Raw genomic sequence first — 27030 nt, forward strand, 5'->3', positions numbered from 1 at the left:
GGAGATTGTTTTGGGGGCAAGGATCGCTCATTCAGCGGAAGTGTGCCAGGCACCTATGAAGTACAAAGGGCTGTGCACAGCGCCCCGGGGAGCGCAGAGGTGAGTCATCCCGCTCCTGCGTGGTGCCCTCCGGGACACGGGCAAGGCACCCGGATCCCCACATTTCCTGCCTCTAGAGCCAGGCTGGCCTGCCTTCGGATGCTTGTTCTGCCACGCTTTGGAAAGTTACCTGACCTCTTTAAGCCTCAGATTAGACATCTGTCAAATGGGGATAATACCACCTACAGGTAGATGACCCTACCCTGACCATTAATAAGATGATAAATGTAAATTTTGGAGCACATAGTAAGTGCTTAGGACATGGTAGTTATTTTTATTCATTTTTGGTTATATTAATTGATCACAATGATTAAAGGTTTGAATAATATGTATAGAAGTATAAGAAGTTCTGGGCACCTGGTGGCTCAGTCTGTAGAACATGTGACTCCTGATCTCAGGGTCATGAGTTCAAGCCCCACATTGAGCATAGAGCTTATTTAAAAAAAAAAAAGTATTGCAGTTCTAACTAGGATCATTGCAGAAGGCTTTGCTTTGGAGAAGGTGTTTGCTTGGAGTGTGCAGGAGTGGTTGGATAGACCTGTGTTAGCCTGACTGGCCTGAGCTGGGTGGAGGAGCTCGCAGTGCCCCGCAGGGGTGTGGAGACTGGAGAAGCAGGTTGGCATCTGCTGGGAAAGATCAGTTGGAAGGGTGAAAAGCAGAGACAGACCTTCTGGAGCCCAGACTGCAGGCTGAGGTGACAGCCACGTTGTTCCATCTTAATCTTTCTGAAGAGTCATCAGTTTCTTTGACTCTGTCACCTGACCCTGAAGCAAGAGATGGTATTTTCTTTGCAAGGGAGTGTTCTTGATGTCAGGTGCACATTACCTTTATGATAGTCAGCTGATAAAGCAGGGAGTGAGTTTCTGAGAGGAATTAGCAGTGGCCACATGGGAAGGGGAAAGCAGTCCATTTGGGATTCTCGATGCGCAGCATATTCCTCTGTGGGGTTTGCTTTATTCCGTCTCTCATCAAGAGTTGGTAACACTTGGAATCATGGGCTCTTAGAGCCAAAGGAACCTTGGCCGCTGCCCACCAAGGGGCCTAAGTAAGGGAAGGCTCTAGCTTGTCTGTGCTAGGCCTGGGGCTGTCCTTTACTCCCTTCGTGGGTCCTGAGAGCCCTGTGAGGTGGGTGGCAGTAGTTTCGTTTTACAGATTGGAAAACTGAGGCTGAGAGAGATGAAGGTATTCGTTGAAGAGTTGAACCCAGGTCTGTCTGGCTTCAGCACCACGCTTTCTGTTCTTTATTTATCTGGTTAATCGACTTGCCTGAGGTCACATAATTACCAATGGCAAAGTGGGGATTGTAACTGATGGCCTAATTTTATTCTCTGTGTTTTTATACCAGGTGGTTTAATGCTTGTATATATTTTTTCCACCAGTGAGGAGCCTCTGGTTTAGAATTGTCCTTTTGTACAGAAGATGCCTAGTTAATGGGTATGTCTTATTTATAAATATATTCATTAAGTAAGCTCATGCACCAGGGAACCTTCTAGGTGCTGGGCATACGAAGATGAATGACGCGTCCCTGCCCCCATAGAGCTCATGTAGAAGAGAGGACATGGAGTTACAGGGGAACAGAGGTGCGTGTGGACAGTGTCCCTAACCCAGGGGTGGTAGAGGGGACACTAGTACCGCAGGACGACGACCGTGATCAGGCTTGACAGTGAGGGCGTGGGCACCTGGGTGGAGAGGGGGTCCCTGGGCCCTGCTGGTGGCTTCCCCCTTCGCACGTCTGGCTGTGGCCCCGGGCCCTGAGGCCCTGGCTCTCAGTGAAAATAGATCCAGGACTTGGTGAGGGGTTGGATGTGGGAGTCTAGAGACAGCAAACCCAAGAATGAGGTCTTCAGTTTTGATATGATCTACTGGGAAGACCGTGATGCCATTTCCTGAGATGGAGCAGGTTGTCCGAGTTACGTATCAGGCCTCTTAGATTTGAGGTGCGCCTTAGGGCGTCCAGGAGAGGGCATCAAGTCAGCAGTTGGGAGGATGAGTCTGGGGCTCGGGGGATGGAGGGCTTTGAGCCTGAAAAATGTGTTAGAAATGATTTTTAAAGCCATGCGGTGGATAGGAAAGGAGTGTCCGCAGTGACAAGGACCAGGATGGAGCCCTGGGCTGTGCCGGCACCTACAGATCAGTGAGGAGGAAGATCCAGCCCAGGGCTGGGAAAGCCTGCCAAGTGAGAATAGGAGGAGACCGGGAGACAGGTGGAGAGAGAAGGGAGGGCTCCACCTTGGCTGTGCTGGTGAGACGCGGTGGGAGGGCGCCGTGGGGGCAGCTGCAGCCGAGCGTGGGGGCTGGGGGGGGTGGTCTTGAGAGAGTGGGGGGTGAGTCAGCCAGAATAGAGTTCATCTGTGGAGGGAAGAGGGAAATGGGATGCGAGTGCAAGGGGCGTGTGGAGGCGGAGGGAGGCTTGTTTGGTTCTTGGTTGGACTGACCTGGGGGGTGTTTGGGTACAGGGTGAATAATCCGTAACAGCAGAAGATGGTGTGTCAGGGTGTGGACATTGGCAGGTGGGGGCTTGCGTGCTGAGGAAGAGGCCTGGGGCGGGCGGGGGGTGACCAGACAGGTGCTCGGGACATTCAGCTTGACGTGGACATTTTCGTTCATCGGCGGGGACTGAGTATGTGGCTCTTTATGCCCGCCTTGCATCCTTTCATTCAGATTTTTGTTTACAAATCATAAATTTCCCCCCCAAGTCATCCTGTTAAACCTATAAATGACTGTAATTTTCCAGTTATTGAACTCTTGACTTGTTGAGTTTTTACATTATGATGAAATTAATTCATTGTTCTCAGTGCCCTGCAGAAAGCTGGCTAGAGCCCTCGTGGCGGTTTGGATTGGAAGTCAAGAGGACACGTGTGAGGGTCCCTCTGAAGGTCTTTGGGTGACTCAGTGCAGGAGGCCATTCCCAGTCCCTGCTCCCTCAGAGTGTTTGGTGCGGCGCTTTGCTGCCATCTAGCGTCATACATGTTTCTTTTCGAGTCTTTTTGGGAGGTTTTGGGGAGGATCTGAGAAATTTTTAAGACTTGCATAAAAGAAAGTATACTTTAATTCAGAATACATTGCTGTTCTTCATGATTCTTTTCTTTAAATAAGGGACCAAAGTAGTAATCCCTGTCTACTCATTAAGTACCACTGAAACAAAATAAACCAGATATCTCAATACAGTTTTGTCTGTTTTGGATAGAATGAATAGAATGTTTTTGGAGAGTCTGAAGTATTAAAGTCTAAGTAAATATTTTAGTATTTAATATAAACATTTTTTACTGTAATCAAAGCTTATATGCTGATTTTTTTTTTCTTTTAACGCTGGTACCGGGGCGCCTGGGTGGCTCAGTTGGTTAAGCGCCGGACTCTTGATTTCGGTTCAGGTCGTGATCTCAGGGTCATGAGATTGAGCCCGTCAGGCTCTGCGCTCAGTGTGGAGTCTGCTTGAGATTCTCTCTCTCTCTCCATCTCCTCTGCCCATGCTGCTCGTTCTCTTTCTCTCTCAAATAAATAAAACCTTAAAAAAGATTTAACAGTGGTACCAGGAGAGCTCTGAGGATCTTTCTGGAACATAGAACTACCCCTGGGTCCTGCACAAACTATAAGTCCCGTCCAGGAGAAACCGTGATCAGGCTCCTCCTCACGCACTGATGTTAGCTCCTCACCCAGGTTAGAGGTTGTGCTAACTGCTAGCTTCATCTCCGTCATGGGGGATGGGGAGAGCCTTTTAGTTTTGCCAAGTTTGAAATATTAGGAGCATGAACATTCCTAAGCAAAATCCCCTTCTGCTTGTTATATTTTACCTTCTGGTGAAATTTGGAGAGTGAATTATTGGGGAGACAAGACCTCTTAACATAGTGAGCGGTAATGAGTATACAGTTGACCCTTGAACAACATGGGTTGGAACTGCGCGGGTCCACCTAGACGCCGTTTTTTCCCAATAAGCGCAGGACTTTTTTTTAACATTTTCTTTTTCCTGTCTTACCTTAAGAATATAGTATATAATATATGTAACAGACAAAATATGTGTTAAGTGACTCTTTATGTTACTCAGTAAGGCTTCTGGGCACCAACAAGCTGTTAGTTGTTACGTTTTTGAAGAGTCTAAAGTTACATGTCAATTTTCGGCCACTCAGGGGTCGGTGCCCCTAACCCCCGCATTGTGCAAGGGTAAACTGTGCTTTAGATAACCTTGAAAAATAACTACACCCACTCTGCCGTTCTGCCTTCATGGCCAAGGTCACTTGTGAAGTGTTCAGTGTTTGCCAGCAGCTTGTTTGTTTTGCGAATTGGCCAGATACAGCGCACCATAATGCTGCTTTTGTGCGAGCGTAATTTTTTCCTTAGATGGATATTGCAGGAGAGGGGTTAGACAAATGGCTTTAAGTTGCCATTTCATTGGTAAGGTAAATAAACTTAAACTATTTATTTTCATATTTAGTTTCTGCATGGGCTATCTTTTGAAAATCCCATTAGCCTGTAGGCCTGGAGCTTGTTGCTGGTGTTTGTTTAGGTTAATGTAATTATTGTGAGAATCGTCTTTATTCCCACCACTCCCACCGCTGGGTAGAGGCTAGCCTGGGGGAGGGCGGGGCAGGGGCGGGAAGGGGCATGTGTTTTGTTGTTGTTGTTGTTGTTTTTTAAGATTTTACTTATTTATTTGACACAGAGAGACACAGCGAGAGAAGAAACACAAGCAGGGGGAGTGGGAGAGGGAGAAGCAGGCTTCCCGTGGAGCAGGGAGGGGCATGTGTTTTTAAAAGGCAAGAAAGGGTCTGTTTCTTCTCTGGAGCAGCTTGCAATTCCAGCATCATGTCTGGGAGGAAATAAGAGGTCGGAGACATGGGTCCTGAGGGCACAAAACCCCCACCGTAACCCCCCTGTCCTGCCAAAGTTCCGTTATGTTTGGGAGAATCTGACAAATGCATGGGGTTGACATTAAGTTATTTTACATTCATTCTTATAAAATAAATTGATTCGATCTGCCTCCCTAAGTAGGATCTTCTTGACAGGTTGGTAAAACTGAGAAGTAGGAGTGTAATCTGGTAATGTAATCTGGTAATTACATTTACAGATTTCCTTTTTGAACAACTATTATCCAAAGAATTTTGATAATTTTGATAATAATATCAATCTGGGTCTTACTATAATGAGACCAATTTTTATTTTTAAGCCAAATAGAAATTTTTATTTTATTGGCTGTGGCCTTGTGCACGGTTCTTCACCTCCTCCCTGGGCCTCATTTCTACATCCAGGAAGTGTTTCAGATTGCAAGAATTATTTGAGGCAACGAGTGTAGAAGCTCCTAGCACAGAGCTTGGCACACTGCTCAGAAGTTCCAGTGTCAGTGATTATGAATCTCAACATTATCATTCATATACAAATCCCTGAAACTGGGAATGAAGGATTCCTGGAGTGGACCTAGAATTTACATTGTAATGTGCTTAGCATTGGAAGTCGGCAGATGTTTGTAACACGATATTGTGCTTTAAGGTTTTTACTCTGGGAAGAATTTGATAAATTGGCTGTCTTTCCTAACAGTGGTAAGAAATGCATTCTCTTCCTTAGTTGGAGTCTTTCCTTGACTCAGGTATAATGTACATTGAAAGCTATTGGCTTGCTTTCTAAATTGTATCAATCGTTTATATAAAGCTTTAGTTTAGAATTGAGTCAGATGAATAAATATTTACTCACGTGATAAGGAGAATGTGGAAGATTTTATTTCCTTAAATGTATATTCCCCCAAAACATAAGGTCCTGAGTTAAAGTCCCGGCAGAAAGCAGGGGGAGCACAGGGAAGTCCAGCAGGAGTGCCTGCGGGGCTCTGCGTTTCAGCATTTGCGTTTCGGGTGTCCGGGTGTGAATTTGTTCATTTTCCTGTCCATGCTGCCCTCCTTTGAGCAGGCTTCGTAACTTGATGAGTTTTTCTGGAGGGCTGGAATGTTCTTCCTCAGAGTGGCTGGGCAGCACAGGGCCCTAGGGAGGCTGGCAGAGACTTGGCCAGCACTCCGCGTGCTTTTTCCCTCCTCTGCCACCCAGTGTCCTTTGGTTCTCTCCCTCTCCGTTGCTCACAGGTGCTTTGGTGGTAGCATTCATGACGTAATGTTCTCTGACCGTGTGTCTCCTAGGATCCTTAAAGGCAGTGCACACGGCACCATATCATTAGTTACTGGGAAACTTCCATACCTCTGCACTTAGTTTATATTGTGCATCATTGAAAAATTATCTTATTTTTACTGTTTTGTTTTACATGTGTTCATATAAACTAATATTTAGTTTGTTTAAAGGTAAACTAATATTAATAGTTAGAATGATCCTGAAAGGTAACAGTGTTTTCTGTACTTTAAAGTTTTGGGGTGGAATTACTCTTTGTAACTTGGAACTTGTTCGAATTGGATTCTTTATCAAGGTCAGATCTAAGTGATTTCTAATAAACAGCCTTGATAGTTAACATTAGCTAAGGCGCCTGTTGGGTTGCCAGGGCTTTCACCTCGTCCCCTTTGGGAGCTGACCTGGACTCCTTTTTGCAGGGTGACCTAAAAGCTTACCTGCGCAACGAGCAAGAGCACATGAGGGGGGACTCGCAGACCATGCTGCTGCAGCGGATGGCCTGCGAGATCGCAGCGGGCCTGGCTGCCATGCACAAGCTGCACTTCCTGCACAGGTGGGTCCGTCGGGCCGCGCCGCGCTCCCCGCCCAGGCTGCGCGCGAGGAGGCGCCGCGGTGTCGAGGTTCTGCAGAGGACTCCGGAGGGCGGATAAGTCGAAGCTGTCCTGCGTGTCCCAGGGTCGGGATGAGGGTGGAGTTGGGCTGCGGTGAAACCGATACCAGGGAACAGAATGTCTTCATACGGCCCGAGGTCTAGAAGCCATCTCCAGAATTTCAGAGAACGTGAAAAGTTGGCTCAGCACCGAGAGCAGACGGTGCCAGTCTCCCTGCTGACATCTCTCTGTGCGTCCCGTTCGTGTCAGCTTCAGGCTGTGGTTCTAACTGCGAGGTTCCTGGGTGAGGGAGAGAGGATCTGATAGGCTGGCGGCATGTCTTCGTGGAGGGAGGGCCGAGCAGCGGTGGGGCGGCTCCGAGAGGCCGGCTTCCCCTCCCCCGCCCGCCCCCGGGGCCTGTCGCAGGTGGTCAGGGGTTGCGTGTGGCCAGCACAGCGGTCAGTGTAACACATTTGTGCAGAAACCATCCTGGTCCCGTTTGAATAGCCGCAGCTCTTCGAGCACATTGTATTTTGCTCCTCAGACCATTGATGTAATTTCGTAATTAAAACAACAAAGGGCTTGGAGTCCTGTCTGAGGTAATGGTTCTGTGAACCCAAAAGGAGGTTTCTGCTTACTCTCCTCCAGCCTTCTGAGCTCTGATTTATGTTTAAAATATGTTTGAAATTATTTCTCAGGTCTCCAGGGAAACCAGCTTCTCTTTACTTGACTTTAATTAAATAAGTTAACTCTTTAACGATCCGAAGAGCTGAAAAGGAGCACCTGTGTGTGTTGACTTTAAGGGCTATGAAGTTTTTTGGTTTTTTTTTTTTAGTCTGTTTTTTAAAAGGTAGGTTGCACAGGAATATATTTATAGTGTGACTCCATTTTTTAAAATAAAACACCTGCTTGTATTTGTAGAGGTGTGAGGGCGCGTGCGCCTGTGTGTGTGTGAGAACAGATGTGGAAAAGTACCCTATCAAATTCTCAGTGTTGTTTCAGGGTAGGGAGGAAAGAAAATTATTAGCATTTTCCCCGTACATCTATATCTTACTTGACATGCATAGTGAGCAAGTCATTCTGATAAAGGGCTTTATGAAATACCCCAAAGATCATGGGTTTCTTCAAGCACGGGGCAGAATCCCTTACACGAAACTTCAAAATGTAAATATCTATTTATAATAGAGAAATCTTGGATTTCATTTTTTAGTCTCTTCTAACAGGTTAATACCCAGCATATTTGTATTGTTACTTTTTTGTAAGACACAGCAGATTATTCTCTAAAAGGTGGTTTAGGAGTTTTTAGATCTTGGAGGCTGGGGCATTTAGAGAGAGTGTCATGTCAGACTCAACAGCGTGAAGGCCTCAGAGGCAGCTAGAAATTGCATTTAAAGCTCAGGTATGTTCCTGCTACTGTATTTTAAAAATTGGCAAAGACATCAGAGTAAATGTTCTTTTCCTCTGAGTTTCTATAGGTTAAAGTTCTACTTAATTTAGAATTGTGTGAGCTTTAGAACAAATAAAGATGATAAATTAAATCACATGGTTTGGATGTTATCCAGGTACAAAAACTCAAGGTAAAGAACATTCTTTAAACTATTGGCATCTGTCCCCCTCCCTCCCTCCCTCCCTCTGTCTCTTTTATTTATTTGTCAGAGAGAGAGAGAGAGAGCACAAGGGGGGAGGGGCAAAAGGAGAGGGAGAAGCAGGCTCCCCACTGAGCAGGGAGCCCAGTGTGGGACTTGATCCCAGGACCCCGGGATCATGACCTGAGCCGAAGGCAGACGCTTAACCGACTGAGTCACCCAGGCGTCCCTCTCTCTCTCTCTCAAGTAGCTATATATATATATTTTAAAAGATTTTATTTACTTATTTGACAGAGAGAGGGAGAGAGATAGCGAGAGAGGGAACACAAACAGGGGGAGTGGGAGAGGGAGAAGTAGGTTTCCTGCTGAGCAGGGAGCCTGATGTGGGACTTGATCCCAGAACCCCGGGATCATGACCTGAGCCAAAGGCAGATGCTTAACGACTGAGCCACCCAGGTGCCCCTTAAGTAGCTATATTTTATGTAAAATTCCCACTTGGGGCAAAATTTATGCTTTAAGTTGTTTTTTTTTTTTTGATGGTAGCAATCTAGCATGTTTTAAAATCGGAATTCAGAATATTTATTGGCTGACTCAAAGTCGGGCTTTCTGTGTTGGTTGAAAATAGAATAGCCCACACGTCCAACTAAAAGCCGTTTGCTGTTTTGGAAACTGATCTAGTAAAGCACCCCCAATTAAATTTTATTTTTGTTTATTGTTTAAGAGGAGACATATGCCTGGGTCTTAGGTAGCCTGCATCTCTGAAGTTTACGTGTGACATCCGTGAAGGCCGTGTAAACAGCAGAAGCTGCCGGTATGCTACGTTCCACACCATTCTGCCTTTCTGGCCGAGAGCCTGGGACTTCCTGTCCTTTCCCTGTCAGCCTTCCTTAGCGGCTCCAGTGAGATACCACAGGTCACTGCGATGAGCTAAGTGCACAGAGGTTCCAGCGGGCAGCGTGGGCCTCGTGGTGGCTCAGGTAGCTGAAGACCTGTGTGGCCACGGCCTTGAGGAGTACCCGGGTGACCACTGTTCACTCTTAGCCAGCAAGCTACCCTAAACAATCACTGGTCACCGTTTTTTACTGGTGACACGATACTGTATGTTTAGAAAAAGCAAGGTACTAGTTTCTTTAAAAAACAAAACTAAATTAGGAAATATATTGTAGCTTGCTTATAGCTATACTAAAGTTTCCCTGGAAATGAGGGCAAAGAAAACCCCATTCCGTTTTCACCAGTGCCACAAAAATTATCTCTTATGATTTATTATAAATTACTTGGGAATAAATAATGTGAGAAAGACACAGGACTGTGTGAAGGAAGCTGTGCAGTCTTACCGAAGGACGTAAAACATGTGAACAAATGGAAAGATGGACCCCATTTTATGGTGGGAAGACAATACAAAAATGTCAGTTCACTCAAAATTATCTTTTTTAAGATTTTATGTATTTGAGAAAGAGAGTGAACAAGAGAGTTCACAAGCTGGGGGAGGGGCAGAGGGAGAGAAGCAGACTCCCCACTGAGCAGGGAGCCTGATGTGGGGCTCGATCCCAGGATGCTGGGATCATGACCTGAGCTGAAGGCAGACGCTTAACCGACTGGGCCACCCAGGCGCTCATGTTAACTCAAAATTAATACATCAGCTTTATAAACAATCCCAGTAAGAATCCTCACAGGATTTGTCGGGGGGAGGGGGTAAAAATTATGTTTAGCTTCACATGGAAAAATAAGTGTCTAGAAGAGCCAGTAGAGTATGAAAAAGAAGTGAATTGTTGGGGCAGAAAGGGAGGCTTGCTTTACGAGGTATCAGAACTCACAGCAAACTCCTGGGATAGAGATCAGTATGGTTTTGATGGAGAAACAGATTGGTGGAGAGTAGACAGTGCATAGAGCAAGTGAACGTATGGCAAAAGTGAAACTCCTGTCAGTGGGGAAGAGATGGCTTCCCTGTTAAATGCGGGCACAGTTCATTACCCGTCTGGGAAATCATTGGACCTCTGCACCGTCCCGTATGTGAAAATCAAGGTATAAGAAATAAATGTGATATTGGCAAAATTCTGGAAGGCTGTATGTGTTTCCCAGCGATGAGCGAGGCCTAACTAGAAAGGCCCTCCTTTCCTGAGGTGGGAAACCCAGGAGCTGTAAAATAACGGGTGGCTATTACATGGAAGGTTGACTGCTCTGTAAAAATTAAATGTTTTGCGTGGCAACAGACACCACAGCAAAGTCAGTGGACGACAGACTTGGGAAGGTGTAGCTGCCGACACAAGGAGCAGCCGCAGGGCGACCGCTCGCGACACCAGACAGATGTGGTGGATTGGCGAAAGGACGATGAGCCCCTGGACAGACGGACAGAGACAGATGGGAAGGGGATCCCCTTCGGAAGTTAGGGACGTGCAGGTTAAAGGAATGGAACCTCAGAGCTGAAGGAACCGCTGCATCTGTTGCTGGTAGGGATGTGGGGAAGTTTCTGTCCTGAATCGCATATAAATCATTACCAGTTTTTGAAGAGCTATTAGAGCAATAACTGTATTAAAAAATAACACATTCCCATTGCTAGACTCACTTCCATAGGACAGAGAGGCACTGGAACTTAAGGACATGGAGTGGAATGATCTGTCGTAGCAGCATTTGAGGCGATGGCGAAAAAAATAAACACGACAAAGTAAACGTTCATGGGGGGACTGAGAACCAGCCTGAGACCGTCCGCACTGTGGAATACCACACAGCTATCGTAGGGAAAGATGTAGAGCTGCTGGACTAGTTGACCCGGAGGGATTTCCACGTTGTGATGTTGCTGGGTGGGAAATAAAGATGTGGAGAGGTAGACATAATGTTGTGTAAAGCAGATGCTCCTTACTCCCCGCATCTGTGTGTTCTTGTGTGTACACTATGCCTGTGGAAAAATACAGAAAGATCATACCTACCGGTTTGTTAATACATGTTACCTGGAATGGGTGGAGCTGGGGGAGGAAGATAGTTTAAAAAAAAAAAAACAACACATTTTTTTAATTAAAAAAAAAGAAAGAACTGCAGCTCTTGAGGAAGCCTTAGAAGAAGCCTAGTATTCCTGTAACCCAGTTAATGCAAAAAGCCTATGCGTGCGCATGGCCTGGCTAGTAGAGAGGACAGAGCTGGAGGCTTGGGCTGGCTGTGCTGTGCCCTCGGGGAAGGAACTCAGCTGCAGGCTGAGCATGTGGACGAAGCAGGGGGGAAATGAAGGCGGGGGTCTTCGGGTGGAGGGCCGCTTTGCCTCGGGACCCTCGCCGTCAACTTAAAATCATCAGGGGTAAGTAAAGTATTCAATGTTCCAGTTTTCTAGATGACCCTAGGTCTTATGGGAAAATTAATGTTCTGGGATCCACGGCATAGTGCTATAGCCCTGATCCAGTGCAGCCTTCTAGGCCGGGCTTGGATTCTGGGGGTTGTCTGAGGGGTACCTCCGTCCCCACTGCAGCCCTACTGCATTTCACTCGCCTCCCAAGTGATTTCAGTGCACGCCCAGTGTGAGAACTACCACTTTGAAGAGCGTCAGTTAATTGGCAGCTCAGCTCCATCTTGGTGTAAGACGCCTTTAGGACAGGCCTAGGGGATCCCTTGCCTTACGTCAGAGTAACCTTCTTCTTAAGGACCTTGAGGGGTATCACCAGGCTGTTGAGGGAAGTCTCTCCACGCTGACCAGTCTTCCCAGCTCTGTGAGTGTCCTGTCAGCCTCATTATCTTCCAGAGCGCACACGTACGCAGCTCAGGAGTTGGCCTCAGACAAGACTCAGAGGGACCCGTATGCAGATTTCTGGGATGCTTGCTCGCTCTCTGAGCTTACTCCCTCCTCTCCTTCTACCCTGCCCTGCAGTTCAGCCTCTTTGGCAGCCTCTGTTTCTGCCATCCCTATGTGTTTCGTCCAGTCTTGTAATCATGTACAGGGAGGAGATAAGCCATAACCAGAGGTTGAGACCCATAGAAGCCTGACTGTCCAGCTCAGTGTCAGCTCTGGCCCAGCCCTGGAGAAAACAGAACTGAAGGCTTTGTCCCCGTTTTATCACCATTTCTCAAAACCCAGGCCAGCAGTGGTGGCCCACATTCCAGCCACAGACCTTCTCCTCGGCGTCCGCCCAGAATTTCCCAGAGCAAGTGCCCTCTATAGACCCGGAGCCTAGCAGGTGCCTGACGTGCAGGAGGCACTCGGGAAATGTAGTCTCGTTCAGCTAGCAAGGACTGACCTAATAAATCGGGGCGAAAGCAGTTACAACTGCGTCCTTTGTGCCCTTACCAGAGTCCTCTGGCTTTCGTCTTGAGCTTGTACCGCTCTGAGCTGTGTCCCATCTTCAAGTGAGAAGTAGCAGTTTCTTCAAAACTCTTAGTGATTTTTTTTTTTTTTAAACTTTCATGACTGCCAAGGGCAGAGCGGTCTGGTGAGCAAAGCACGAATCAGGGGTTCAAGTTGTTAATTCACCTCTCGTTAACTGTACCAAGATAAGCCACATTACTTAATCCTTCTGAACCTTTTTCTTCTATGAATGGGGATAATCTTTATCCTGAAGTGCTGTTGTCAAGAGGACTTGAGATAATGTATGCCACGCCCTAGGAGAATACTCAGCAGTAAGTGTCAGCTCTTTTGCTTCCCATGTGGTGCCTCTGTTTATGAGGAATTCAGCTTGCTCGCGAAAGCATAAGTAACACGTAGAGAGGTGTGAGTGATTTTGAAAATGGCTGCACCTGCCTGAGCTGTTTCCAGTCGAGCAGTCATTCTGGGGCCGGGTTAACTCCAGTCTGGCTGAGCTGAGAACAAGTAGTGATGCTTCCTTGTGAGTCAGGATGGGGAACTCTTAGATCTGTGGATTCCCACTCCCCACGTCTGTCCGCCCCGCTCACACGGCCGAGGCCATCACTGACAGCGGGGGCGATGGACGGCCTTGTTGCCAGCCGAGGGGACGGAGCCAGAGGCCGTCAGAGCTGGATTGTTTGGCAGCCTCACCACTAGACCTGTTTTTCAACTTGAAGGAAGAATATACTGGGTATGTTTGTGTTTCCTGACCAAAAGCAGCCATTGACGTCAAGTATTACCTTCGTTGTTAAGTTACACCTTTGTGTTTTTCTCTTCTTTAGCTTTGTGTGTTGGGCTTCAGAGAATATTTGCTTTTACCAATTTTGAATTGAATTATATCATTATCTTAGAAGTGGAGAGCACTTTAACATTCTGAGAACATTTCATATATTGCTTTATTTTATCCTTACAGAACGTTGTGAGTTAGCTCTTACAGCGCACCCGTTTGTGAGTAAACTGAGGCTCGGATATGTTAAATGACTTGCCCCAAGTCACACGGCTCCTAAGCAGCGGAGCCAGGATGAGTCCCCACATTGCCCTTTCGCGCCGCCCCCCCTCCCCCCATGCTGTGTGTGGTGCTCGCATGCGTGGGGTGGAGGTAGGGGGCAGGTTTAGAAGAAGCTCCTCTAGTCCCACCCTGGTCTGGGTCCTCATTGCTTCGGATTTCAGGTGAGGAGAAGCATTCCTCCTTCCCCTGAGAGCATCACTTGGATTGTGTTAGAGTTTTAGGGTGCCTTTTACAATGAAAACCAACGGCCTTTTGCTTAGGTGATTTTTCATCTTTTCCGTAACCTTCACGTTTGATGTGTCTAAGGACCTGCACTGTACATGTGGAAGGAGAGAGGAGAGGACGGAGGGGGCAGGGCAGCCCAGGTGTTGCCTACGGTTTGGTTGCTCGGATGGCCTGCGGGGAAGGCGCCAAGTGCCGAGGCTGCTGCCCACCTGCAGGGGACACACACGGGGACCTGTTGGAATGCTGGGGCACCCAGCTTTTAATTCTGCTCTTAGCAGGACTGCTCGACTCTTTTTTTTTTTTTTTTTTAAAGATTTTATTTATTTATTTGAGACAGAGAGAATGAGAGAGAGAGAGCACATGAGAGAGGGGAGGGTCAGAGGCAGAAGCAGGCTCCCTGCCGAGCAGGGAGCCCGATGCGGGACTCGATCCAGGGACTCCAGGATCATGACCTGAGCCGAAGGCAGTCGCCCAGCCAACTGAGCCACCCAGGCGCCCAGGACTGCTCGACTCTTAACCTTGGGGAAGGTTAAGAAGGATCTGTTTCTAGAGACTCTGGAAATGCCCATCGGTGGTGCTCAGTGACCGAGCCTCTGTTGGTAGAACCCGTGGCACCGTCCTGTTGTAGCTGTCGGTCCAGTGGACAGTGTCGCCTGCCGGAAAGCATTTCCGTTTCTCTGCCCTCGAAGGGTGTATTGCTTCTGCCTCCCTCCTGCCTCCCTTCATTCCAAAAAGGAGAGACCAATTTTCTTCTTAAGATTGGAAGTTTCTCTCTTGCTCCCGGACACCACAGGCTTGAAGGCTTCTGAGGGGAGCCCCATGAAAATTACTGCTAGTAAACACAGTGTGGAGATGATTGAATAGAACCAGCTGGCCGTCTAGATCAGCACGTGTTCGTCGGGGACCAGCCATACGCCCAGGACAACGCTCCAATTGCTGGTGCATTGTTGCTGATGGTTACTGCAGGGGGACGGCGTCTTGTTGGCTTTGCAGCCCTGGCAAAAAAGTTACTTTGATTCTCTGCCTGTTTCCTCATCTGTAAATGAGGAGGATGAGACTATCCACTTCCAAGGTTCCTTGTGAAGATTAGATGAGTTAATACGTGTATAGAGCTTAGAGAAATGCCCAGTGTAGAGTAAGTGCTTTATAAATCTTAGCCATTAACATATGATTGGATCCTTATGTACCAGGCAGGCTGTCCTTAGGTACCTGGTCCTTAGGTACCAGGTGGGCTGTCACTGAGTTACATCAGCCAAAGCTGCTGCCGTCATCAGCATGGTCCTGTTTCGGGCATGTAAGCGTCAGAAATTAAAGTCTTTGAAAATTAAGAATTTAATCATTAATTTAAGCTTTTGTCTTCTAAAATCGTATCAAGACATTTTGAGTTTTGGACTACAGAAAGTTTTTGATAACTTTATGATTTGAAACTATAAATGGGCTGTGCTTTTCTACTTTAATTTAGTGGACTCTTTAATTCCTATGCCAGTGGATGATCAAAAAGATAAAAAGATTGAAAGATAAAAGGGGGGGCTTATACTGAAATCCAGAGTGTTTACTCTGTTGTCTATATGGAAGGTTCCTTCAGAAAAAGTAGATTTTACTTTTCAACATATGTGTTTTTGAGAATTAACCTGTTCTTAAATAACCTATGTAATTTGTTTTCAGTAAGTCCTGAAAATGTGCTCTTTACCTCCCTGTGGAGAGGTGGGGTTTGTAAGAAAGCGAAGTAACTAGAAGCGGCCTCCTTATAATACATTAAAAATTAATATTTTCAATAATGTAGATTAGTTTGGGGTGCTTGAAGTTGTAATTTTATTCACTTTTACTTAAATAGACTACCACTAGACTATTACTCAAGTAATACAAGTTACTGTAAAAAATTACTCAGACACTTTAACTCATAGTATTTTAAAATTCCTGGCCATCCTTTTTTTTTTAAAGATTTTATTTATTTGAAATTGAATGAGAGACAGAGCACAAGCAGGGCAGAGGGGCGGAGGGAGAGGGAAAAGCAGGCTCCCCACTGAGCAGGGAGCCTGATTCAGGGCTCGATCCCAGGACCCCGAGATCATGACCTGAGCCGAAGGCAGACGTTTAACTGACTAAGCCAGCTAGGCGCCCCTCTTGATCACTCTCAGAACACCAGGAAATGAGACATAAATCTGCTATTGATGCAGCAGAAGGTACAGATATGGTCAGTATTTAATCTTAGCAGTTATTTGGTTTTTTATAAGATTTATTTATTTATTAGAGAGTGCGGGTGAGCATGGGGAGGGGCAGAGGGAGAGAATCTCAAGCAGACTCCCTGCTGAGTGTGGAGCCCCATGCTGGGCCCAGTCTCACAACCCATGAGCTGAAATCACAAGTCAGACGTTTAACCAACTGAGCCATCCAGGTTCCTTGCTTTAGCAGTTACTACTTGTAAGAAAAAATTTTATCATCTCCATGGATTTTAGTAATGAAGAATATGATATATAATCCTTTTTCCGTTAAAAAATAATTTTAGGGGCACCTGGGTGGCTCAGTGGGTTAAGCGTCTGCCTTTGGCTCAGCTCATGATCCCAGGGTCCTGGGATCCAGTCTTGGGTCAGGCTCCCTGCTCAGTGGGAAGCCTGCTTCTCCCTCTTCTCCCCACCTGTGCTTTCTCTTGCTATCTCTGTCTCTCTCTCTCAAATAAATAAATAAAATCTTAATAAATAGAAACAGAGGGTATGATAAGGAGAGCATGAGAGGGGGGAGGGTCAGAGGGAGAAGCAGACTGGGGAGCCTGATGCAGAGCACGATCCCAGGACCCTGAGATCATGACCTGAGCTGAAGGCAGATGCTTAACCAACTGAGCCACCCAGGCACCCCTAAAAAAGAATTTTAAAACATTACTGAGCAGGGAGCTCAGCACACCACTCTGCTTCATAGAGGAAGCCTTGTTCATAGCAATTTGGGGTGACAGTGTCCTGCTTGCAGGTTCCCCTTATCCTTGTGTTCACTTCACTCTTTCTGCTTTTAGTGACTTAGCCTTGCGGAACTGTTTTCTTACCTCGGACCTGAATGTGAAAGTGGGAGATTATGGAATAGGATTCAGCAGGTACAAGGTAAGCCAAGGTTTAAAGGTTCTCTCCTGAAGTTGATTTAATTTCATAGTCATGAGGTGGTCATATCACAGAATGCCACCCCGGCTTTGGAAGAGGGGGTTAAGAATCTTGGTTATGTTGCCTTTTTGGAGAATGGTTTGTTCTAGTCATCTTAACAGCAATGTTGGCTTCTGACGTGTGGTTTGTCTACATCGGTGGCTCTGTGCTGAGGTTTTGTGACGGCTTTCCAAAGGCTTTGTTTAAAAATAAGATTTTTACACAGTGTAATTAATACAGCTTGGTGGTGCATAACACATTTTAGTATGAACACATCGGCAGTAATCATTACCACCTGTATAATAAAATACACTGTACATGTCATATCAACATGTCCCCAGTAAAATTCTGGCTCAAAAGGAAGGTTGCAGTTTAGATTTTTTAAACTCTGCCATAAATACATCCCCAAACAAGCTAAGAAGTAGGTGAGGTTTTCGTGTGTTCTTTTGTATCCCAGCTGAATGAGGTAGCAGGGTATGGGGCACAGAATGTGACTGTCTGTCCTGGCTCCACGCCATCCACAGAGCGGCACGAGGATCATACCTGTTCTGTCTTCCGGGGTTCTCGTGAGGACCACAGGGCTCATGTTTTCATAGTACTTTGTAACTAAAATATATTACGCAAATATAAGTTGGTTATTTGTCTGCATAGTCGCTCTAGTGTCTTGAGCCCTTGCTATGTACCAGGCACCTTGAAGTCGTTGCCAGCAGTTACCTATTTTAATCCTCACCATAAACGGAGGTGGGTATTGTATCATCCTCTTTTTACAGATAAAGAAAAAGGCTTAGCATATTTGTTGCTTTCCCAGAGTCTGGTAGCGAGCTGTAAATGGTTGAGCATGGACTTAGAAGCCAGTCCCTAATCTTAGGCACTGCTGCCCTACTCGGGGCGTAAGGCCCAGCATATTTTAAAAGATGTTTTGCTCAGAGTCTGTTCTGTACATCAGACGTGGAGTACCTTCTTTTTCCGGGAAGGCTGACTGAGCAAGCGTTCGTGGCTCAGACAGCAGCTCACGAAGCCCAGAAGGCTTCAGAGAAAACCTCACCCACCTTCTGCCCAGAAAATCTCTCTTCATGCCCACTTCTTTCTCTGATACGTCTTTTGGGTTCAGCATGTGTTTTCTGAGAATGACCTGGTGTTAAATCATTGAGTTCACTAAAAGACTAATAGAATTTAAAATTCTGTATGCTTTCTAACAACACAGGAGGATTATATTGAAACAGATGATAAAAAAATTTTCCCTCTGCGATGGACTGCTCCAGAATTAGTAACCAGCTTTCAAGACAGACTACTAACTGCAGATCAAACGAAGTATAGTAATATCTGGTAGGTATTGATTTACCATTCTGTTAGACTTTTGTGTAGCAAAGTCCTCACTTCTTTCCCCTTGAGTACTTAAAGAAAAATAACTGAATAAGATTTAGGAACACAGGTGTGCCTGATGGTGAGGTAAATTCATTGACATCATAGCAACTATCACAATTGTGATGATATAATTAACTTTTCTCTTACCCATTCAACAGTAATAAGGTCCACAAAAGCAGGAAACTGGTCTGTTTTCTTGCCTCCTGTAAGACCTGCAGTATAATAGACATTTTAAATATTTATTAAAGTAAATGAAAAAACGGAAAGGCGTTTGGACCAATATGTAATACTGTGATTTATAGGAGATGAGTTTAATGAAAGTTGAAAAAAATGTGTTTATGTCTTTGACTAACGATTTCTGTTACAGCTTTCTTAATTTATATATATATTTTTTGTGCTATTATCCTGCTTTTTCTATTTTCTTTTTCTCTTCTTGCCTTCTTTGGGATTTTTTTTAACTGCTTTTTCCCGTTAGTTTGAGAGCTGTATACACTAGTCCTATGCTTTAACTATTAAAGGTTACCCTAGAAGTTATGACATGTGTATTCCACTTATGTTAGTCTAATATTAGTTCATATTTTGACCCTCTCTCTGAACAGTACACGGACCTCAGGATACTTTAACATACTTTAACTTGGTTTAACTATACACCACACACATGCATGCACACACACACTTATATCTTATTGGGTATTTTTTTTTCTTTTATCCTCACAAGACGTTATTATTGGGGTTTTTTTTAGCACTTTTTTGTTTAGGTTTATCCACATAATTAAATCACTTTGCTCTTCATTCTTTTTTTTCTTTTTTCTTTTCTTTTTTTTTAAATCTCAGACATTCCATCTGGGATCATTCTCCCTTTGTCTGAAGTATGTCCTTCAGAATTCCCTATAGTGAGGGCCTGCTGGTAACAGACTCTCAGTTTTTTGTAGGTCTGAACATACCTTTATTTTGTCCTCATTTTTGAAATATATTTTTACTTGGTGACAGTTACTTTCTCTCAGCATACTGAAGAGATGGTTCTACTGTCTTCTGGCTTCCATTGTTGCTATTGAGAAGTCAGCCGTAAGTCTACCTAAGCTCTTTGAAGGTAATGTGACCTTTTCTCTCTGGCTGCTTTTAAATTCTTCTCTTTGTTTTTTGTGGGGTTTTTTGTAGTTTCACTATGATGTGTATGGGTGTGGATTTCTTATGTTTTTCTGCTTGGGATTTATTTGGCTTTCAGATCTATAGGTTGGTGGTGTTCTCAGGCCTACCCTTCAAATACTGCCTCTGCTCCATTTCCCTCTTTCGGGAAGTCCGTTTAGACGTGTGTCATGCCTTCCTGCTCTGCCTTCTGTCTCTTCATCTCTCCTTTATATATCCTATCTCTTTGACTCTGGGCCACGCTCTAGATAATTTTGAGACCTGTGTTCCAGCCACGAATTCTTTCTCTTTTTAAAAATTCTCTCTTCAGCTGTGTCTGTTCTTCTGTTAAATCTCTCTATTAAGTTTTATATAGTTCAGCTATTGACTTTTCAGTTTTAGGAAATCTGTTTGGTTTTTTAAAACATATCCCAGTGTTTTTAAAACAACTGGATTATGATCTGCATCAGATAATTCTGGTAGCTGAAGTCCTAGTGGATTTGATCTTGCTGGTTCTTGATGGTGCCTTGTTTCCTTGGGGTGAGGATCTTGGAAACCTAGAATTGGGGAGCATTCCTCCAGAGAGGATCCACACTTACTCGCTTGTGTTGGATACCAGGGGGTCCTACCATGTAAGAGAGCTTCACATATTCAGATTTAAGGTTTTTTTTGAACACTCAGGTGTTGTGAATTTGGGCTGCAAATGCAATCAAGGATCAGCTCTGTGGTTACAGCTTGTTAGGGACCACACACCCCCCTTACACACACGCACACACACACACACACAGTCATACACACGTACCCTAACTCACCGTGCCTCAGTGCTGAGTCACCTTGCCTTTCAGGCTCCTGGAGGGAGGCAGCAGGGGCAGGTTTAAGCTCACTGTGAGGAGGTGTCTCTGTGATTCCCCTTAGCTTGGGCAGGCCCAGGGCTTTGGCCTGTTTACCAGCACCCGCATTGCCTCATAAACCAAGACCACAAAAGCCCGAGTTCTGTGCTTCAGCAAAAGCACCAGCTCCAAGGTGGTTTAGTATTCTCCTTAGTTCTTCAAGTTCTGGAGTTTTTCCTGGCAATTCCCTGCTAGCCCATCTGTGATACCTTTACAAAGATGCTTTGTATGCTTTATCCCTATTTTTACTGTTCCTAGCAGGGCGTTGGACCTGCAAACTTAGCCTGTGTCCCCAGAGACAGAGCCCAGCCCTTGTTGCTAACACTTTGAGAAGTCTCTGGTGGCAGGGCCGGCCGTGGTGCCAGCTGCAGCCCAAGGCAGGGCCCACGCTGCCCTGTACCAGGGGGAACAAGAGGGGCCGCTCTTAGAGAGTTGAGTGGAAAAGAGGGTAAGAACTACAGGACACCTTTTGTTCCCCAGAGGGGAGAGGCCAGTGGTACTCAAGAATGCAAGAGCCAGTACAAAGTGAAGAATTGAATAGCTAGGGACCAGTGACAGTGATTGGTGGTGGTTATCCTGGAGGACACCGCACGGGGTAGAGTAGAGAGCTCCGGGGCAGGGACAGACCTTGAGGAGGAGATGTGTCTCATCTTTCTCTGTGGCCGGAGGAGATGAGTAGGCGATGCATAGAGATGCTAGGATTGGTGGACTGGGGAGTTGAGAAAGCCCATGCTTCGTGTTTTCTGAAGAACAGGGTGGGCTGGGGGCTGGAGAGGGCTTTGAGTTGGGAATGGGGGAGGGGAAGTGAGTTAAATCAGGGATTTGGAGAAATTGACACAGGTAGTTATATGCCCAAGATCACACCAAGCATGGTAGCGGTAACACTCATTTTGCCATTAATTATATACTATCTCTGTGGTCTTTAGTGTTTCATGTGAATGTCTTATTTTCCTCAGTTAAATTATAAACTCCCTAACGTCATCGATAGTGTCTTAAACTTTTTTGTACCCAGAACAACCCTCCGCCTCTGGCAAGTCTGTGCCAGGGAAAAGAAGTGTTTTATTTCTTGAATTGAGTTGTGAAATTTGGGTCCATTTATTTCCTCTGATAGAAGTGATTTCTCAACTTAGATACTGAATATGCTGATTTTTTTCACTGACTTGTGAAGTTAGCATACAGAAATTAACTCATAAGTTATATTGTACTCTACAGTGTCAAATAATAGACTTACTCATTCAGTGCAGTTTATTATTCAAACAAGCATTCTGGAGGTATTGATCCAAGTCACGTAAACCATTAATACCCAAACCTGGCTGGATGTCAGAATCACTAGGGAACTTTTTAAATACAGTTTCCTAGGCCACACCTGCATCTACCAACTGAGAGTTCTTGGGGGTGGGTCCTAAATACCTCTGTATTCCCAGATGACACAGGTGGTCAGCCAGATTTAGGGGCCATTGCAGTGATAGGAGATGCTGCTACACGACCAAAGGCTCATGCTGGGATAGAAACCCAGAGACTGCACAGAGGAGGTGGAGAGTAAGTGTACATCTGAGCTGTAGAGGCCGTTTCCATGGCGACAGAGCCCTTGGCGTGAGAGAACGGGATGGGTACCAAGAAGGGGCATTCCCTCCTGCCTGTGGTAACAGCCGAGAACCTGGAGGCATCGAGAGGCTCGGGCAGGTGGCAGACACACAAATAGGGGGCAGAATGATGGCAAGAAGTCCCTTCATAATAGCAACCAAACCCACACTGTTGGGAAATGTGTGGATCCACCAAAGAAGAGATTATTTGTTTATATAAAGGTTTCTCTGATATATTTTCTGGTGTTTACTACTATTGTGAATGGGATTTTTTTTTTTTTTTTGTCCACCTCAGGATATTTATCTTGTATCTCACCATCTCGCTGAACTCTGAAATAATTCTAAGGATCTTTCTTTTTTTTTTTTTTAAAGATTTTATTTATTTATTTGACAGAGAGAGACACAGCAAGAGAGGGAACACAAGCAGGGGGAGTGGGAGAGGGAGAAGCAGGCTTCCCGCGGAGCAGGGAGCCCGATGCGGGGCTTGATCCCAGGACCCTGGGATCATGACCTGAGCCAAAGGCAGACGCCTAACGTCTGAGCCACCTAGGCGCCCCGTGATCTTTCAAATAATTTCTTGAATTTAAAGTTGACAGTCACATTAGCTCCTCTCTATAATTGTGCCTGTTATCTGTTTAATTTTTTTTTTTTTTTGCATTGGCCAAAACTTCTAGAGTACTCCGTAGTAAATACGTAAATATGAGGAGGCGTACTTGTCCTCATTTTATTGAAAATGCCTCTTTTTAAAAATCACGTTAAAGAGTTGTCTTTATCTGTGTACCTTTTCAGTACACACCTTGTTCGTAAAGTCACTAATGAGTGTACAAATGAAGATACTGGTGCTGAAAAATTTGACATCTATAAAGGGAAGAAGAAATAACTGTTTTCTTTTTTCCACAGGTCCCTGGGTGTGACACTTTGGGAGCTTTTTGATAATGCTGCTCAGCCTTATTCCAACCTTTCCAACTTAGATGTTCTCAATCAGGTGATTCGAGAGAGAGACACAAAGCTCCCTAAGCCTCAGCTGGAGCAGCCTTATTCTGATAGATGGTGGGTAACTCCATTTTACGTTTTGTTGTCTCTTTCTTTGGGTGTTGTATATTCCCTCTTTTTAAACAATAAATGTTATGAAAACTGTTTCTAAATTCTGGGGCTAAGTCACTGGATACACACTAGAAAAACAAATGACAGACACCAATACCGTGAAGTGTCCTGGGAACACAAAGAGCTAGGATTTTATATTTTTATATTTCTTTATTTCCTCTTTCACCATGAACTGAGCTGCTTCATGTGGTTGACAGTGGTCATAGCATAGAAACTTTTGAGATGTTGGGTTGGCTTAGGAGTCCTTGTGAAGTCCTTTCTTATTTTAAAGCAGTTTACCATCGGGGTGCCTGGGTGGCTCAGTCGTTGAGTGTCTGCCTTTGGCTCGGGTCATGATCCCGAGGTCCTGGGTTCGAGCCCCGCATCGGGTTCCTTGCTCAGTTGGGAGTCTGCTTCTCTCTCTCCCTCTGCTACTCTCTCACTCTCTCTGTCTAAATAAATAAATGAAAAATCTTTTAAAAAAAAATGAATAAAGCAATTTATCATCAATCCATTAATTACCTCTCAATTGTCATTCAGGTATGAAGTTTTGCAATTTTGCTGGCTGTCGCCAGACAAGAGACCAGCGGCCGAGGACGTGCATAGGTTGCTCACCTACCTGCGGATGCAAAGCCAAAGGGACTCAGAAGTTGACTTTGAACAACAGTGGAATGCTCTTAAACCAAATACAAATAGCAGAGACACTTCAAGTAATGCTGCCTTCCCAATTCTCGACCATTTTGCCAGGGATCGGCTTGGTCGCGAGATGGAGGAGGTCCTCACCGTGACTGAGACCAGCCAGGGCCTGAGCTTTGAGTATGTCTGGGAGGCGGCTAAGCATGACCACTTTGACGAGCACAGTCGGGGTGCCCCGGACGAAGCCTTGTCCTACACAAGCATCTTCTTCCCAGTTGAAGTTTTTGAGAGTTCACTTTCAGATCCTGGGCCGGGGAAACAAGACGACAGTGGCCAGGATGTCCCCCGTGGGGCCCCTGGAGTGGTTCCTGTTTTTGATGCCCACAACCTTTCTGTTGGAAGCGACTATTATATCCAGTTGGAAGAAAAAAGTGGTAGCAACTTGGAGCTCGATTACCCGCCCGCACTGCTCACAACCGAGATGGATAACCCAGAGAAGATAAGTGATGAGACGTCCCAGTTTCTGACACTCAAGAATCTGGAATTTGAGGAGTCCAGTACAGATGAGGATTTCTTCCAAAGCAGTACAGACCCCAAAGATTCCAGCATCCCCGAGGACGTCCATGTTCCCAGGGGCCCTGAGAGCCCCTTCAACAGTATATTTAATGATCTGGACAAATCAGATGGTCTGCCCAGGCACCAAAAAATATTTGACTTAATGGAACTAAACGGAGTTCAAACGGACTTGAAGCCGACCACTTTAAGTTCAAGTCTGGATGCCTCCAGAGAGTCCGTAACAACGTGCCACTTTGAGAAAGAAAAGCCCCGTAAGCTTTTTGACTGTGAGCCTCTTTGCTTATCAGAAAACATTTTGCACCAGGATAATTTTGATCCACTGACTGTTCAAGAATTGTCAGAAAACTTTTTATTTCTTCAAGAGAAGAACTTACTAAAAGACTCATTGTCTAGCAAAGAACGTGTAAATGATCTTCAAACAGAACTTAAAAACGCTGGTGTCACTGAAACAATGTTAGAAACTCCACGCAGAAATTCTCTAGATCCTGAGGTTAAGTTTGCTGAAAATAAACCAGGCTTTTCTTTGTTGCAGGAAAACATAAGCGCAAAAGGTAAAGACACAGGTGTCGTGTTCAAGGACAACACTTTGAACACCTCATCACAGTCTTCCCCGGAAGTGCAGGTCCCTCCTACCTCTCTCGAAACAGAAAGAACACCTCATCACGTACCTCCAGATATGTTCCTGAAGCAGGGAGAACCCACATGTTCAGATGTCAGTGTCCAGGAAGACTGTCTTTACCAAGAAATCAGTCCAGACTCTGTGGCCATCACAGTTGTGATCCCCTCAGCTGATGCCAAACCACACGGCATTTGCGACAGGTCCCATGACTTGACCCACCAAAGTCCAGAGGCCTTGAGACTGACCAAAAGTGACTCAGTTCTTGTTGATGACCTTTTTGCCAATAAGGTGAGTATAGGAAGTAATCTTCCAGAATTGAGACAGAACTTACAAAACCAGCCCCTTTCAGAAGACCATCACAGCAACAGTCTGCTGGAGAAAAACGTGGAAGCTGTGGAGACTTTGAATCAGCTGCATTGTAAAGATGCTACAAAAGAGGGGGGCTTGGTGTCTGCCCTTTCCTCAGACTCAACCAGTCAAGACAGCCTTTTAGAAGACAGCTTGTCAACACCCATTCCGACTTCAGAACAGTCTGTGGAGACCCCAGACTCTCTGGATTCAGTGGATGTCCATGAAGTTTTATTGGGTTCTTTAGGCTCTCACGCGCCTCAGAAACTCCTGCCCCCTGATAAGCCTGCGGACAGTGGCTACGAGACCGAGAACTTGGAGTCCCCCGAATGGACTCTGCACCCTGCTTCCGACGGCACCGCAGCCTCAGAGACGGCCACAGTGGGTGACAGCGGTCATAGCAGTTTGCCTCCCAACCCGGTCATCGTCATCTCAGACGCAGCCGATGGCCACAGAGGTACAGAAGTGACCTCGCAGACATTCGCACCTGGCCCTCAGAGCTCCTACCGAGACTCTGCTTACTTCTCAGATAATGACTCTGAGCCGGATAAGAAGTCCGAGGGGGTCCCAGGACCCTCAGCTTCAGCCTTGGAATTGGTAACGGATCAGCCCCTGCCGGAGCCAGTCATCCCAGAGCAAAGTCCTGGCACCAAGGACGGTTGCCGGGAAACCAGACCTGGCCAGCCAGACCAAACTTGTCTACCTGCGTCTCAAGATTCCGAAAGTCACCTGGAGTTGAGAGAAACGTCGGAACCGGCACCAGCTGATGTTTCCCAGCAGACGCCTCCTCCTGAAGACGAGGCTGGCAGTCCCTTGAGTTTGTTGAATTCCGAGCCAAGCAGCGGTGACGACTTCGAGGCACAAGAGGGGCGCCCGTGCACGCTCACCTCCACCGGCACCAACACCAACGAGCTCCTCGCCTTTGCAAACGCCACCCTCTGTTCCGGCAGCGCGTCAGAGCTGACGGTGGAGAAGTCCCTGTGCGGCCACGCCGAGGGCCCCAAGTTGAAAGAGCCAGATATCGAAGGGAAATACCTGGGGAAACTTGGTGCGTCGGGCATGCTCGACCTCTCTGAGGACGGCATTGAGGCAGACGAGGAAGACGAAAACAGTGACGACTCCGACGAGGACCTGCGGGCGTTCAATCTGCACAGCCTCAGCTCCGAGTCAGAGGATGAGACCGAGCACCCCGTGCCTGTGATCCTCAGCAACGAGGATGGGAAGCACTTACGGAGCCTGTTGAAACCCTCGGCCACCGTTGCTGTTGATCAGCTCCCCGATGACTGGAAAAAAGAAAAGAAGGCAGTGACATTTTTTGACGATGTCACAGTCTATCTGTTTGACCAGGTACCTGTTAACCTACAAACTGTCATATTAGAGAATTCCAAGGTGTGTTAGGAAATCGAGCGTGCTTTGTTTTCCTGATTGCTGTTTTGAGGCCGCCAATCTGTTTTATGATTCCTCAAAAATAGGAATTTGGGGGGCCTGGGTTAAGCGTCTGCCTTTGGCTCAGGTCATGATCTCAGGGTCCCGAGATCGAGCCCCACATCGAGCTCCCTGGTCACAGGGAACCTGCTTCTCCCTCTCCTCTCTGCTCGTGTGTGTGTACGTGCTCTCTTTCTCTCTCTCTCAAATAAATAAAATAAAATAGGAATTTGGTTTGGTTACAGTTTCAAGAATATGCAGAAATGTAGTTTGAACAGGGAACTATTAAATGAAGGGAAGGAGACCTGGATGCCCCTTCTGGATTT

At 46.0% G+C, this 27030-nt stretch overlaps 1 protein-coding gene across 2 annotated transcripts in view; it reads left to right on the top strand.

The window, feature by feature from the left end:
• The window catches only part of LMTK2 (lemur tyrosine kinase 2), an 82119-nt gene that overhangs the window by 46165 nt on the left and 8924 nt on the right, over nt 1-27030 (top strand). For both annotated transcript variants that reach the window (XM_031016732.2, XM_031016733.2), the window contains exons 7-11: nt 6618-6751; nt 16934-17018; nt 18259-18380; nt 22918-23067; nt 23641-26626. In XM_031016732.2, the coding sequence (XP_030872592.1) occupies nt 6618-6751; nt 16934-17018; nt 18259-18380; nt 22918-23067; nt 23641-26626 (3477 nt within the window). The remainder of the gene's footprint in view (nt 1-6617; nt 6752-16933; nt 17019-18258; nt 18381-22917; nt 23068-23640; nt 26627-27030) is intronic.

Source organism: Leptonychotes weddellii, chromosome 5, assembly GCF_054177405.1.
Source record: "Leptonychotes weddellii isolate Sample4059 chromosome 5, ASM5417740v2, whole genome shotgun sequence".
Lineage (NCBI taxonomy): Eukaryota > Metazoa > Chordata > Mammalia > Carnivora > Phocidae > Leptonychotes > Leptonychotes weddellii.